The sequence below is a fragment of the Tachypleus tridentatus genome, chromosome 5, assembly GCF_004210375.1.
Source record: "Tachypleus tridentatus isolate NWPU-2018 chromosome 5, ASM421037v1, whole genome shotgun sequence".
NCBI classification, from domain to species: domain Eukaryota; kingdom Metazoa; phylum Arthropoda; class Merostomata; order Xiphosura; family Limulidae; genus Tachypleus; species Tachypleus tridentatus.
The window spans coordinates 13,421,358-13,435,047 of NC_134829.1; the positions used below are offsets into that span (position 1 = coordinate 13,421,358).

The window sequence follows — 13,690 nt, forward strand, 5'->3', positions numbered from 1 at the left end:
AAAAAATCAAAAAGAAAACTCAATTACTTTAATTGTACTTAATAAACTTTTACTATGGTAACCTGCACACCAAGATGGAAAAATTCTGTTGTTGTAACTTGTACAAGTAAAAAGAAAGGTTTGTTTAAAGTAACTTGCCTTTTTCCCTCAGGAGTTAGCATTTTCTGCAGAAATTCATAAGTAAGAAACCAGGTACCAGTAGCAGGAATGTCTGAGAATAAAATATATTCATTCAAATAAACAGATCAATAACCTCACTAGATTAACTTACAAAGATTACAAGTCTTTAACAATGGACTTCAATACAGGAGTGTAACCTTCCTGTTTTTATCTGGATAGTACACAGCTATAAACATACTGTAACAGAAAACCATGTAACTACTAACTTAAAACAACAACAGACAAGCACATTAAATGTAAACAGTAAAATTATGCAAGACATACACTGCACCTGTGTTCACCTTATTACCTTCTAACAGCTGATTTGAAGTGTAAATTATTAAAACATCAAGGAGAATATCAATACACAAACACCAAATTAAAATTTTCCTGCAATAGCAGTACAGTTTAGAATTACATCATCATTCATGTTTCACAATAAAGTGCACTTCTCATACGTTTTATACTTATTTTAATTATATATCTAATGAAAATATGCTACACAACAACTTGGGTCAGATTGTAAAGTAGCTAGATGCACCAGCAACATTGTTAAGATTAGACGTATTTGATTTTACAAAGTTTCTAAAGTAAAAGCAGTTGCTTTATGCATTCATTCAAAAAGAGAAAAAAAATACATCATAGGTACAGTGGAACCACCTGTGGTACTAATAACTAATATTAGCTATCAAGTCTTGAATATTTGCAGAAACACTTGTGTTTGAAATTAATAACATTTTATTTATTATTGAAACTTAATACAGAGGTAAAACAAAAATGTCAAAAGTACTTTTATTTTTTTTATTTGTACTCCACAATCAAATTGTCACTTCAGTTATTTCAGTTTAAAACAATAAATACTTATATACAAGTTTTTAAAATTAACGTAGGATAAACCGAGGAAGATATAAAGAAACATTTCCAACAATTTGTAAAAGCATCCTACCCCTGAGCAAAGTAGCACAAGTTCCTCTGTAAACACTTCGAATACCTCCTTCCTTGTAAATCTTATGAGCACAGTCGATTGGTCCTTTGTATTTAGAACTTCCAGATGCTTGCTGAATCTATAAAAAATTATCCAAAACAAACAAACAAACAAAATCAAAAACTATCATAATATATTTACTGAAGAGAAAAAAAAAATGATGCAAAAACAAAGCAAGGTAGTAAAAAAATATTAACATATATCTACTGAAAAGACTAAAATAGTGCAATGCAAAACCAAAAACAAAAGAAATTAAAATCAATTTACATATCTGTACTGAAAATAAATTAGATAAGATATAACACCTCCATCCAAAAAAAGGGGTAATCAAACTAACACATTTCAAGTAAAAAGAACTGAACAACATACAAACAATGCAGGTTAACCAAAGGTATTATCTTTGCTGAAAAGACCTATACAAAGCAGTGTAATGTAAAATAGTGTTCTTCAACTACACCTGTAGTAGGCCAGATTAGGAAAAATTAGCAATAGGCAGGTCAGAAGTATTTTTCTCTGCATATTCTTAAGCAACATAATAAACATTACATAATGTTAGAATGTCAAAGAAATTTCATTACGTGAATAGTTTTTAAAAACAGAATAATGTAACACTCAGGGGAATATCATTACAAATACTTTTAAATATCTGTAGCATTGTATATTTTTCAAAATAAAATTACTATACATTTTAGTACCATCAGGTGTTCTGTTGCATTGTTCACACATATCAATATAATTAGCATACACAACTTTACATGTTACTCAAACTGATTTACAATGTTTTTTTTCTCATATCAGCAGGCCACTTGGTTGTTCCTTGGTTGTGTGTGTGTGTGTGTGTGTGTGTGTGTGTGTGTGTGTGTGTGTGTGTGTGTGTGTGTGTGTGTCATGAGAGACATTACACAAATCTGGTTTATCTGAACTTCTTGGCAGTGTACAGAATTCAAATTTATATAAAGACTGACTTTTTCTTTTAAGTAAATGTTTTGTTTTTCCTACAGTGCTGAAGAGTTCCTATTCAGGATAAGGTTTATAAACCAAAGGGTATACCCATCACCTTCTACTGAAATTAGATCACGATCACTTAGGTTAAATAGATAAAAACTCTTATACAAAGATTTTGTTGTAATATTATACAGGAATGTATGTGAAATAATATCTAAACATGGTTTGTTTTATCATACAGATTCATAAATAGATACTGATCAAGAAAATTTTAATTTTAGCATTTTTTTTCCCACAATGTCTCCGAAGTATTATCATATGATTAACTCATTCGTTACAAAATTCTGATCACATTTTGTTAAAAATCAAACTAACCTGAAGAAGGCACTTAATTCTCTCTCCAGGAGTCATGATAAGTGTGGTAAAAACACCTGCCATCATTCCTGCATTAAAGACCTGTGGAAGGCTGAAAGATAATAAGGTTGTATAGAAGTCATACAGAAGTAACATATGGATCTATTTCTTAATGTAAGTCTATGTTTCTGCATAGATATTCCACAAATGAAAAAATAACTTCTTTATTGTAAATCTTAGGAAAATGTCCAATGTGATTGTGTGTTGTTCAAACAGAAGAAAAACTGTGCTAAATATGGAATTGCTAATAACAATTTCTGAGTGAAAGTATAAAAATGTGATAACAATATGTCAACCACACTATATCTGCTATATCCAATAATGTTAAAGTTTTTCTTCAATACCAAGGCTATTGAGATAAGATCCAACAGTTTTGAAATGTATTTATGCTTGACATGTTATTGTGTGGACTGGTTTAAATTGGTGTAGTTGTATCAAAACAATTTAGAATTAGGGTAAACATTTTACATTATACTAAATGTATGCAATGGTTGTCATAAAATGCAATGTCACAACCCTTAAAAAACACTATAAAAACCTGATATTTTACACCACAAAATTATGTATAAGATGTACTTTCAACTCATAATGTCGTATCCATATCCAAGTTTTACATTCAAACATCTGTGGATTTCTTAAAATACTATGGCCTCAAGGAGAGTTATTATAAACATTCAGTCATCAAAATATTAAGTGACAATGAAAACAGTAACATATTTTCACAACTTAACATTCTAAGGACAAATTTTAAAACAAAAGAACTCACGATAGTTCTTCATTTGGATGTTTTTGCTGTATTTTCTTTCCTAGCCCAAAACCAAAAAAACAGACAGCAAACATAGGTGTCACTCCAGCTATTGGTGCAGCCATACCTTTGTACAACCCCAGAAAACCCTGTAAAAATATATTTACAAAAACAAAGCAAGTATAATGTCAGATCCATCTCAATCCTTTATAATACCAAAATATCCAACAAAACAATTCATGACATGTCTATACATTCACAACATGGGTATACAAGTTCAAAAGCACCATTCATGACACATATAGCATCATAATTTATGCCACCTACACAACTAATACCACCATTCATGACATCTACATATCCAACATAATTATTAATGACACCCACACATCTAACACTGCCATTCATGACACCTTCAGATTCAACCAAGCTATTTAAAGCATGTCCACATATCCAACACCATCATTTATAACACCTCAATGTTTAACACCATCATGTAAAAAATCTATACATCCAACATTCCTACCTATGATTCCTGAACACTTGATTAAAGGTTATCCTTGGCTTTTAAAGTGTAATTGTGTATTTTATATATATATATCTATATCCATGCATGTGCGCGCATGTATGTATGTATGTATGTATGTATGTATGTATAAGCATCAAAAACAGGAATATTAACATTTTCCTGATCTGTAAATGTATTTCCAATAGATAATCACCTCCTCACATAGGAATGGGCATCTAACTTAGACTTGGATGCCTCTAGGCTCAAGCTAATTTCAATGTAAACTGTGATGAACTGTAATGGTGCACAATTCCATTATTCAATAACAGCTCTCCACCAGGAGGATTACTTTTATGAGCAGTAATCCCCCCTCCCCTCTATTCACTTCCATTTGTGGTAATTTCATGCTTAGATAAAGCAAGTAAAGAAAAAGGTACAATCGAAGAGGAAAACAAATGGGTGGGAATTTGTGTGGAAGTATCTATCAGAAATACATTTTTACATTAAGAAAATGTTAACTTCTAAGGCTATAACTTGCTTCTGCATACAGAAATGCTATAATTCCATGATGAACTGGTGCAAAATTTACAACTTAGATAGCTCCCAAAGGGAAAGTCCATGGAATGTGACATCTGACAGCAGGTGCTCTAAAGAGGCATAACTATGAGAAATTGCATCTCCTCTTGCTTAATACAAAATGAAGGCAAAGCAAGTGTTCCAAGGATGGGTGGAATGTGATCACAGTTAACATGCAAACAAGTGGTTAGGAAGTCAATATGTTCAGAGTGGTTATGAAGCAATCAGATCCTACTGCATGTGCTCACCTCAACTTTGCTGGATTTTGATTTCAGAAGAAAGGCACATTAGCTGTGTGTACTACACTGACACAAACACTCTACTTCTCAATGTATTGTGCAAAGCCCAGAACTTGGTAAATTGCAAGAGTATCCCATGCTCCATTTACATTGGGAGATGCACAGGAAAGCCTGGATCCTTTCTTAGTAGACCACTAGATGGAAAAGTTTTTTTTTTTTTTTTTTAATGGAGACAATGCAACTGGTGACCACAAAACTATTTTTAAAAATGAACAAGCACTAGTAAGAGTAGCAAGCAGTCAATTCCTTGGTGCTGGTTTTTTTTCATTATTGTCCATTAAATTGGCACAGTTTGGATTGGATAAATGAGTAAATTTACATACCACAAGGACACTGGCAGAACTAGGATGGATGGTATGAACACTTTGTAATCCTAGCTTGACAAAAATTTTGGTAAATAACCATAACCTGAGAGACACCAGCCACCCGGTGGGATCCATTTTGACAGAAAGAGAGAGAAATGAAAGTGAAACATACATACCCAAAGATGGTAGTTCAACTGAAGTATGATGACCAGTGGAAGTTTAAAATCAGAGAAAAACAGCCAGATGGTGAAGACAAAAGAATAATAAACATGGAAGTGGGTGAGGACAGGAGTTATCCACATTCCCACTTTTAAGATCATGTCTGAGAGCTGGTGAAAAATTTAAAGCAATAGAAAGGTGAGCAATCAGATATAAGAAAAGTGTGAAATAGTCTACAAGCATCTGCACCAAGAAAGAATAAGCCAACAACCAGAAGTGTTGACGGTTGATTGGTTGGTGTCTTATTGCAAAAAGCAATTAGGCTATCTGTGCCAAACAACCAGTAAAAAAATTAAAGTAAAATTATTAAGATTTGTAAAAAGGAATCATGTTAAAATGAAACAAAGTCTTATATTTGAATTAAAAACTCAATAAACCTTGGGACAAAACATGTCTAAAATGGTGCTGTTGTTGAGAGTCGTAATGACGGCATGAGAGTAAACCATGGGATGTTGTGACCTGAGTGTCACACAGACCACACGTTGGTGCATCAGTCCCAGATAAAAGAAAGTAATAAGTTAAAAACTATGACCAATGCATAGTCTAATTAGAACAATTTCTTTCCGATCTATACAGAAACAAGATAGCCAAAGTCCAACAGAGGGTTTTATCTGGAAAAGCTTTTTTGTGTTACTCACTCCAAGTCAAAAGGCAGAAGCCCAGTCTTAAATTTAGGATTATAGTCCATGTATGTAACAGGCACAGAAGTTATAGTGACAGAGCAGACAGACTTAGCTGTAGTGTCAGTGAGCTCATTCCTGCAAAAACCAATGTGGCCTGGTATCCAGAAGAACAAGGTAGAAGTAGAATTTAAAGAGAAATGGCCCAGTAGATTTTGAATATGGCCAAGAAGAGGATGAAAATTAATGTGAAGCAATTCCAGGGCCAGTAGAGAACTGAGTGAGTCAGTATAAATAGTGCAATTCAAGTACTACTCAGCTTCTATGTGATCCAGGGCAAGTGAAATGGCATACAGTTCAGCAGTGAACACAGAAACTGTAGAGGGGATTCTGTGCATAACCACTGAACCACAACTAACCATGGCAGAGCCCACTGAGTTACCAGACTTCAAACCATTTGTATAAATGGGAGTGGAATGATGGTTCAAAAGATGAAACTTTCAATCGAGAGTATCCGCTTTTTTCAGATGACTCAAAGTAAGGTCACACTTGGGGATGATAATAAACCAAGGTGGGATGAGCTAACCAGTGGATACAGCAATGTCATCCAAGGACAAACCCAATTCATCAAACTATATCTGGATAGGCAGGTCAAAAGAAACAATGGCAGATGATTTGTTCTGAAAAAAGCATGGCCCACCAAGGAAGGAAAGCACAACCTCAGATGGGATGCTGTGGTAAAGATTGAAGTTTTGAAGCATACAGTAAAGAGAACTGCAAACAGTAGAGGTGTAGAGAAGGTTCATGAGACTGTACAAATTCTGAACTGGGAAAGTGCAGAAATCCTCTGTACAAAGACAAAGCCCCTGAATATGAATGGGATCCAGCATCTTCAAAGCTGAGGTCCTGGCAGAGACACATACCAGACCCATAATCCAGTTTTAATCAAATGAGAACATGATATATCTTTAGCACAGAACATCAATCCACTCCCCTAAAGTTAAATAAGAGGACACTGAAGATGTTCAATGCCATTGTATACTTAACTCAGCTTCTTGATGTGTGGTATGAAGGTCAACCTATGGTCAAAGCCCCAAAAACTTTGTCTCAGGGGCCATGGAAAGCACAACTTCACAAACAGAGTTCAGGATTGGGGTGAATACCTTGTTGGCAGCAAAAGTGCATACAAATGATTTTAGAGAGAGAAAAGTTAAAACTGTTTACTGTGGTCACTTCAGTAAATGATTGAGGGCAGTATGTAGCTGCCACTCAATAAACCTCATGTTTGATGTCTGACATAAGATGTGGAAGTCGTTGACATAGAGCCTGTTTGCAACAGTAAAAGGGAATTATCCAGGGATGGCATTAATCCTTATACTAAAGAGTGTGGCACTCAAGACACAGCCCTGATGGACTCCAACTTCCTGTAGGATAGAATGGGAAAGTGACAAACCCAAACAAACTTGGAATCTTATGCCCATTAAAAAATTAATAAAAATGGGTAAATTGCCATGCAACACATAAAAGTGGAGGTCTCACAAAATGCCATACCTCCACGTATCATAAACCTTCTCCAGGTCAAAGAATATTGCCACAAGATTTGTTGCTTGAGAAAGGCTTTTCTGACTGATGTTTCAAGTTGAATCAGGTGGTCCACAGTGGAGAGCTGTTGTTGGAACCCACACAAGGTGGACGAAAGGAGGTTGTTTGATTTGAAGAACCAAACAAGATGAGTATTAACCATCCTCTCCAAGATCTTACAGAAACATCTCAAAGCAATTGGACAGTAGTTTGAAGGAATCTTGGGATCCTTCCCAGGCTTAGAGAAAGGAGGACAATATCCTGGCATCACACATCAGAATAAACATTCTCTTGCCACATCCAGTTAAAAACAACCAGAAGAATAGCAAGATAAGCAAGAAAGAGATGGTACAGCATCTTGTAGTGTATATCATCACGACCGACCAATGTACTGCTAGACCAACGAAGAGCCAGCTTGAGCTCCACCAGTGTAAAAGGAGTTATTACAGTCATAGAGATGATTGGCCCGAAAGGAAAGAGGTGGTCACCCTGTCTGAGTATTGATGGCTAAAAAGGTAGAGGATGAAGCAGAAGTGCTAGATACCTGATAAAAGCTTTAGCCAAGAGTATAGGTGATGCTGATCGACCAGTAGTGCTACCCCTCCATGCACTCGTCCATCACAAAATCTGTCATTTCTGTACAAAGAAAACTGCTGAAAGATGACTGTCGTCAGGCTTCAGAACTGTTTTCTGCAAGGAAAGACATACAGGATGGAAAGAATGAATCAGTGCTTTGATGCCATCCAGATTAGAATGTAAACCTCAACATTCCACTATATCAAAGTGGTCGCTTTTACTTATGTATAGGCAAATTTGGTGGACAGCTCTTCTGTTTCTGACATATTTTTTCATTATTTTCTTCATTTGAAGGAGGTCTATCATCCTCCATGGATCCTGCCCTGGGTCGACTGGGCAGGTTTATGTCATTGCAAGAAGATTCCAGTGACTGAAAGTGTGAACGAATGATTGTTCTGCATCTAGGTGCCTAAAAAGAAGATGGAGCTGAGAAAAAGCTGAAGCCAAAACAAAAGTGGATCTGGGGATCTGCTGGAAGGAGTGGTAGGGGCAGAGATTGATGTTGATGCTGATTCATCAACTTTCTTAACCATTGTGAACAAAGGACTTTACACATGGTTTGAGAATGATTTGTAATTTAATGGGCCTTTCACAACTAAGGAGAAAGAATGTTTGCTGAAAAGACTAGAGTAAGCATATGGTAATGCACAACACATTGAACAATGAATGCAATGTCCCAACAACCAACAAGCCTCCAGAAGCCATAATAATGAAAAATGGGCCTGTGTATTTAGTATCATTACTCAATTAAGACAAAGTAGAAGTCATCACATTTGAGAACTCAATATAATAAGCAGCACATTTTATACAAAAGCCACCATATGATGAAATTCAATGTTTTGTTAATAAAAGCAAACCTCATCAATTAAATTTAAATTAAGAATTTGAACATTTTATGTTTAATGAAATGCCTAAGAAAATAATGCACTTATAAATAAAAGTGCATCGGAGGAGTTACTGCACATGAAGGTTATGGTGCCTTCCTACTGGTAGAGGGCTTTCATGATTACATTATCATGCACCAGTGCAGTTCATGTTTAACAGGTGAGTTTAGGTGGCATGCAAATTTCATCTTCAGACAAGTGACAGAAATTGCAGTTCTGCATGGAGATGAGTTCTCAAATTTCATGTTAAAACTTATAATATTACACTATCAACAGCTCTTACTTTATTAAATTAAGATGTCAACACTTTTTTTTTTTTTTTTTACCATCAGCAGTAACGAGATACTCACTAGAACTGGGTAACTGATTGATATAATTAATTTCCTTCAAGCAATGATTAGTGCCATGCAAAATAGACAATTGGTTTAAATAAAACAATTAACTAATTGAAATTGTTTCCAATTATCAATACTTTTAATTATTCCAACTATCCAAGTCCCATGTGAGAATAACTGATTAGCTGAATGTAAATGATTAATGAGGCTAATGCCCATCTCTGATACTCATTATGTTATTCTGATTTCTTTTACAATTACTCAGTTGAAGAAATGTCCATTTAGTTAGAACTGAACACAAACTACTTCAGCAGTAACTGATAAGATCAAGAACCACAATACCAGTGCCTAGATCAATGTCTTAAGGCTTCAAAATAACTTTCTAATACTGTCTAAACTTGTAGTTTCATCAACAATTTTGTTTGACACTATATCAAAAATTTCATTAATTAAATTTTCATGTTTAGCATTATGTAAAAATGATTTTGTTCATGAATAAATTCACTTTGTTAAAAACTAAATTTGTGATAATGCAGACTTAACCAATTTCTGATATAAACAGTATAAATCATGTAACATACACACTAACATCACCAAAACTTGTCATCTTTGCAACTAAACTCAAATCTGTACAAGTTATCTAACTGACCTCATTTATGACAGTTCTCCGAGCACAGTCGAAAGTTCCCGTAAACATGGGTGGCTGACCTGGAGGAGGTTTAGGCATAGTTTGTAGTCTCACCTTTAGAAGAACATAGGTAACAAGATATTTCACTTTCATCACCTCATATTATTCTATTAATCCATATGAACTATGATAAATGTAACATTTCATAATTTACAGTTTTTAACCATTCTTAAGGGAAACTTTTAATATAGAATACAGAACTGCAGGATACATGAAAACCAGAAAATGCAGAGTTAACATTAACTTAAATTTCTTAAAGCATCATAGATATTTTAAAATTGTACACAGTAACTCATACTGATACTGTAGTGGGATATGTTTTTATATTTTAATTTAGATGTTTTGTGTAAAATGTTTGTAGAGGGAATATAGTGGTGACGTGATGTCTGAATTTCATTTGATGTTTTGAAATTGCTAGACTTCAGAAAAAACCATCTTGCCACAGTTGTCAAAGAATTTTAACTTCCAAACACCATTATCTAAAAAATGGAACAGAAGAGACAATTTGGATTACACCGGTCATTTCTATCACAGCATCACCTTTGAGTACAAAACCTTCCTGGACTACTATAGTTAAACTGCAACCTAATCCAGGTTCTTGCTAGATTCTCCAAAATGTTTTCCACTTAAGACATAAAATTAACTGGTCCACCTTTTCCACAGCAATTTTTATCATCACTCTTTAGAAAACAAGAGTAACATTTGTAAATCCCTTATCCTAAGGCAATTGCCTACTTTCTATTGACTTAACAGAAATGAAGGAAACATTTGTACACCTGAGCTTTAATCATCTTGAAATCCTTAAAGAATGTTCATTTACCTTTGGATACAGAAAAGGTGACAAAGTACTCCTGCCACTTACATTTGGAAATGACTGTTTTCTTGTGCCAAAACTTTTTAGTAATATTTGGTTCAAGAAACTAACACTGTTTTCTATTCAAGATCAATGTAAGGATGTTTGTTTGTTTTTGAATTTTGCACAAAGCTACATGAGAGCTATATGCACGAGCCATCCCCAATTTAGCAGTGTAAGACTAGAGGAAAGGCAGCTAGTCGTCACCACCCACTGCAAACTCAGGCTACTCTTTTTACCAATGAATAATGGGATTCACCATCACTTTATAGTTTCCCTATGGCTGTAAGAGCAAGCATGTTTGGTGTGACAGGAATTCAAACCCGCAACCCTCGGATCATGAGTCAAGTGCCTTAACCACCTGGCCATGCTGGGTCAGATGTAAGGATGTACCATGGCTCTGTTGCAGGGACACAGCTATATTCTGAATACAACAGAATAAGAGATCACAAGATGTAGATTTAGAAAAAACAAACTAGGCTCCATTTAAACCATTTTGATATTTCAAATAATGTGATTGGTTTAGTAAATGAGTTACAACTGGCTATTGTAGAGTAAAACATTTTGATGATCCTAACAATGGGACTGGCTTACTGAATATGTTACCAATGGCTGAAACTTTACAAGAATTTAAAAAAGAAATCAATTATTTTCTGAAAAATAAAACAAAGTTTAATTTTTGCTTCTCCTGATGCAAGATTGGCTTTGAAAAATCAAATGGTCCTTACTGTACTTTTTACATTATTGTCAAATATTGTAGCACTAACACTTCCAACAATGTCAAATCCCATAGCAACAATACTACAAATGCTGTGAAATTGTGTAGCAGTAAGACATTACAAAGCTTTGACAAATATGTTGGTAGTTACACCACAAACACTGTCAAAAACCTTTTAATTTACCTTTTAATCATATTATCACTTACAGTTTTAGCAGTAATACAGTATAATAAAAAAACAAGAGCAAAATCTCATGAAACAACTATACTGTAAAAATATAACAGCAAAACATTTTATTTGTGATGCAGAACAAGCAAAAATATAAAAAACATAGACCTAAGTACAACAGAAATACTCTTGAATGTACTGTTTATACCACATCTGAAGGCAATTCATTCCACTTTCAAACTCCAAAAGCAACGACTTAGAAGAAAAATAAAGTTGTCTTAACTGAAGACAGTTCCTAGCCTTCCAAAATTAGTGTATACTCTAGTCCTACCATCTTCATCATTATTTAAATCAATGCCAAAAAAACAAAAACCTACTGACACTATTAAGTCCCTTAATGATTACGTACTCCTTAATTAGTTGTGCTTTAACTCCTTTCCTGTAAACATGTATCTTATCTAAGGTTTAAAAAAAAAAAAAACCAACTTATCAGCTACTTTAAATATTCAAATTTTTATTCATATATTAACTTAGTTTCCCGAAATAAGTGTTGATTTTAATATTCTTCTAGTATTATTATTTTTGTTGCCCAGTGTGCTCCATTTTAGTTAAACTTACTTTTATAATTTTATTTAAATATTTTCTTGTATTAAATGAATAACAGCAGTTACTTTAATATCAAATAACTATAATATCCTCCCCTCTAGAAACTCTACAACGGTTTTTATAAGGAGCCACTTATTTTGTCACTAGTAGTAGTACTTATTACTTTAGTCTTTAGTTACACTGATTAATTGAATCAATCATTCATACTAACTAGTAGTTGTAGTAAGTAACCTTTGAACGTTTCCACCTTACACTTAGTGTTACTATCCTAATGAAGCTGATGTTAACAAAATATATTAACATCAAGTTCAATTTTCAATATCCAATACATGTAAAAGTTTCATGATACAGCAGATTTTCTATAACGTAAATTAAAATACAAGAATACAGATCTATAACTTAAGGGTGTTGCTAGTTTTGCGAGATAATTACTCTTTGAATTTTCTATTTCAGATTTGAGTGCACACTAACTCCATTAAGTTCCAAATTACAAGAGAATTCTTAATCTCACCTTAATAGTATCTAAGGGATGGCCGGCTGCAACACAACACGCACCACCAAATCCACCTGCAATGAAGTTTTTACCTGGGCTAATTTTATTTACATTGGAAACCGTTTGATCTTCCAGTTCTAATGGAATTCTCGGATCTTCAGACATAATGAAAAATATATTTTACCACACGTAATAACCGATATATTTACAAGTACACGACCCATTCACTTTCATATAGCACACTACTCACAGCACCCCCATTCCAGAGCTCACTTCACTTGTCACGCTCATGCGCTTAAACGATGTCACATGATTGAATGATTAAAAATTTGTGGTGAATAGTGAAGAGATTTGCATATTGTCAACAACAAATTTAATTAAATGATTCTTTTTACGCTCCAGATAATTTTTAACAATACTATTTCATTTTAATTTATGTTTCGCTATGGAGACTGTAGTATATCAAAGTAAAAACGAAACTAGCTTTAGAACAATGTGATAATTTAACTTAATAACAATAGTTTAGGTCAAGATACCAATTACTAAGTAACACTAAATGTCTAAGTAACTGATTAGTGATAATGGATAATTTAAAGAGACTGGTAATAAACTGAAACATAAGTAATATGGGCTGAAGTTAAGGCTTAGAAGAGAGATATCACAGAAGGCTTTACTGCTTACATGGATGATCTGTGCAATTTACAGTTGAATATACAAGACTGTTTAGTGTAAGAGTTATTATTAATTTCATTTAATGACTTAATATTTAATTATTATTTAATTTTCATAACAAGACTGTTAAAAGAAATTATTGTAAAAACGATAGTTATGACAAGTTTTGTCACGTAACTCTGTAAGAGTTGCACGTTATGTGAGTAATTAAACTGTACTAAATTAACGTCACATTACTCGAACCTTTCTTATTTTACTCTTTGCCTCAAGTGAGAATTGTTACATCATAGCGTCTTGTATTTTGCAGAAAGTTCGAAGCCTGAGTTGAACAAATAATATA

At 33.9% G+C, this 13,690-nt stretch overlaps 1 protein-coding gene across 1 annotated transcript in view; it reads right to left on the reverse strand.

The window, feature by feature from the left end:
• Positions 1–12,973, reverse strand: part of LOC143250558 (mitochondrial carnitine/acylcarnitine carrier protein-like) — a 31,143-nt gene extending 18,170 nt beyond the window's left edge. The window contains exons 1-6 of the mRNA XM_076501293.1: positions 12,697–12,973; positions 9,801–9,893; positions 3,270–3,397; positions 2,465–2,555; positions 1,106–1,223; positions 139–211 (exon numbers count right to left, since the gene is read on the reverse strand). Coding sequence (XP_076357408.1) covers positions 139–211; positions 1,106–1,223; positions 2,465–2,555; positions 3,270–3,397; positions 9,801–9,893; positions 12,697–12,843 — 650 coding nt within the window. The 5' untranslated portion in view covers positions 12,844–12,973. The remainder of the gene's footprint in view (positions 1–138; positions 212–1,105; positions 1,224–2,464; positions 2,556–3,269; positions 3,398–9,800; positions 9,894–12,696) is intronic.
• Positions 12,974–13,690: the final 717 nt, after the last annotated feature.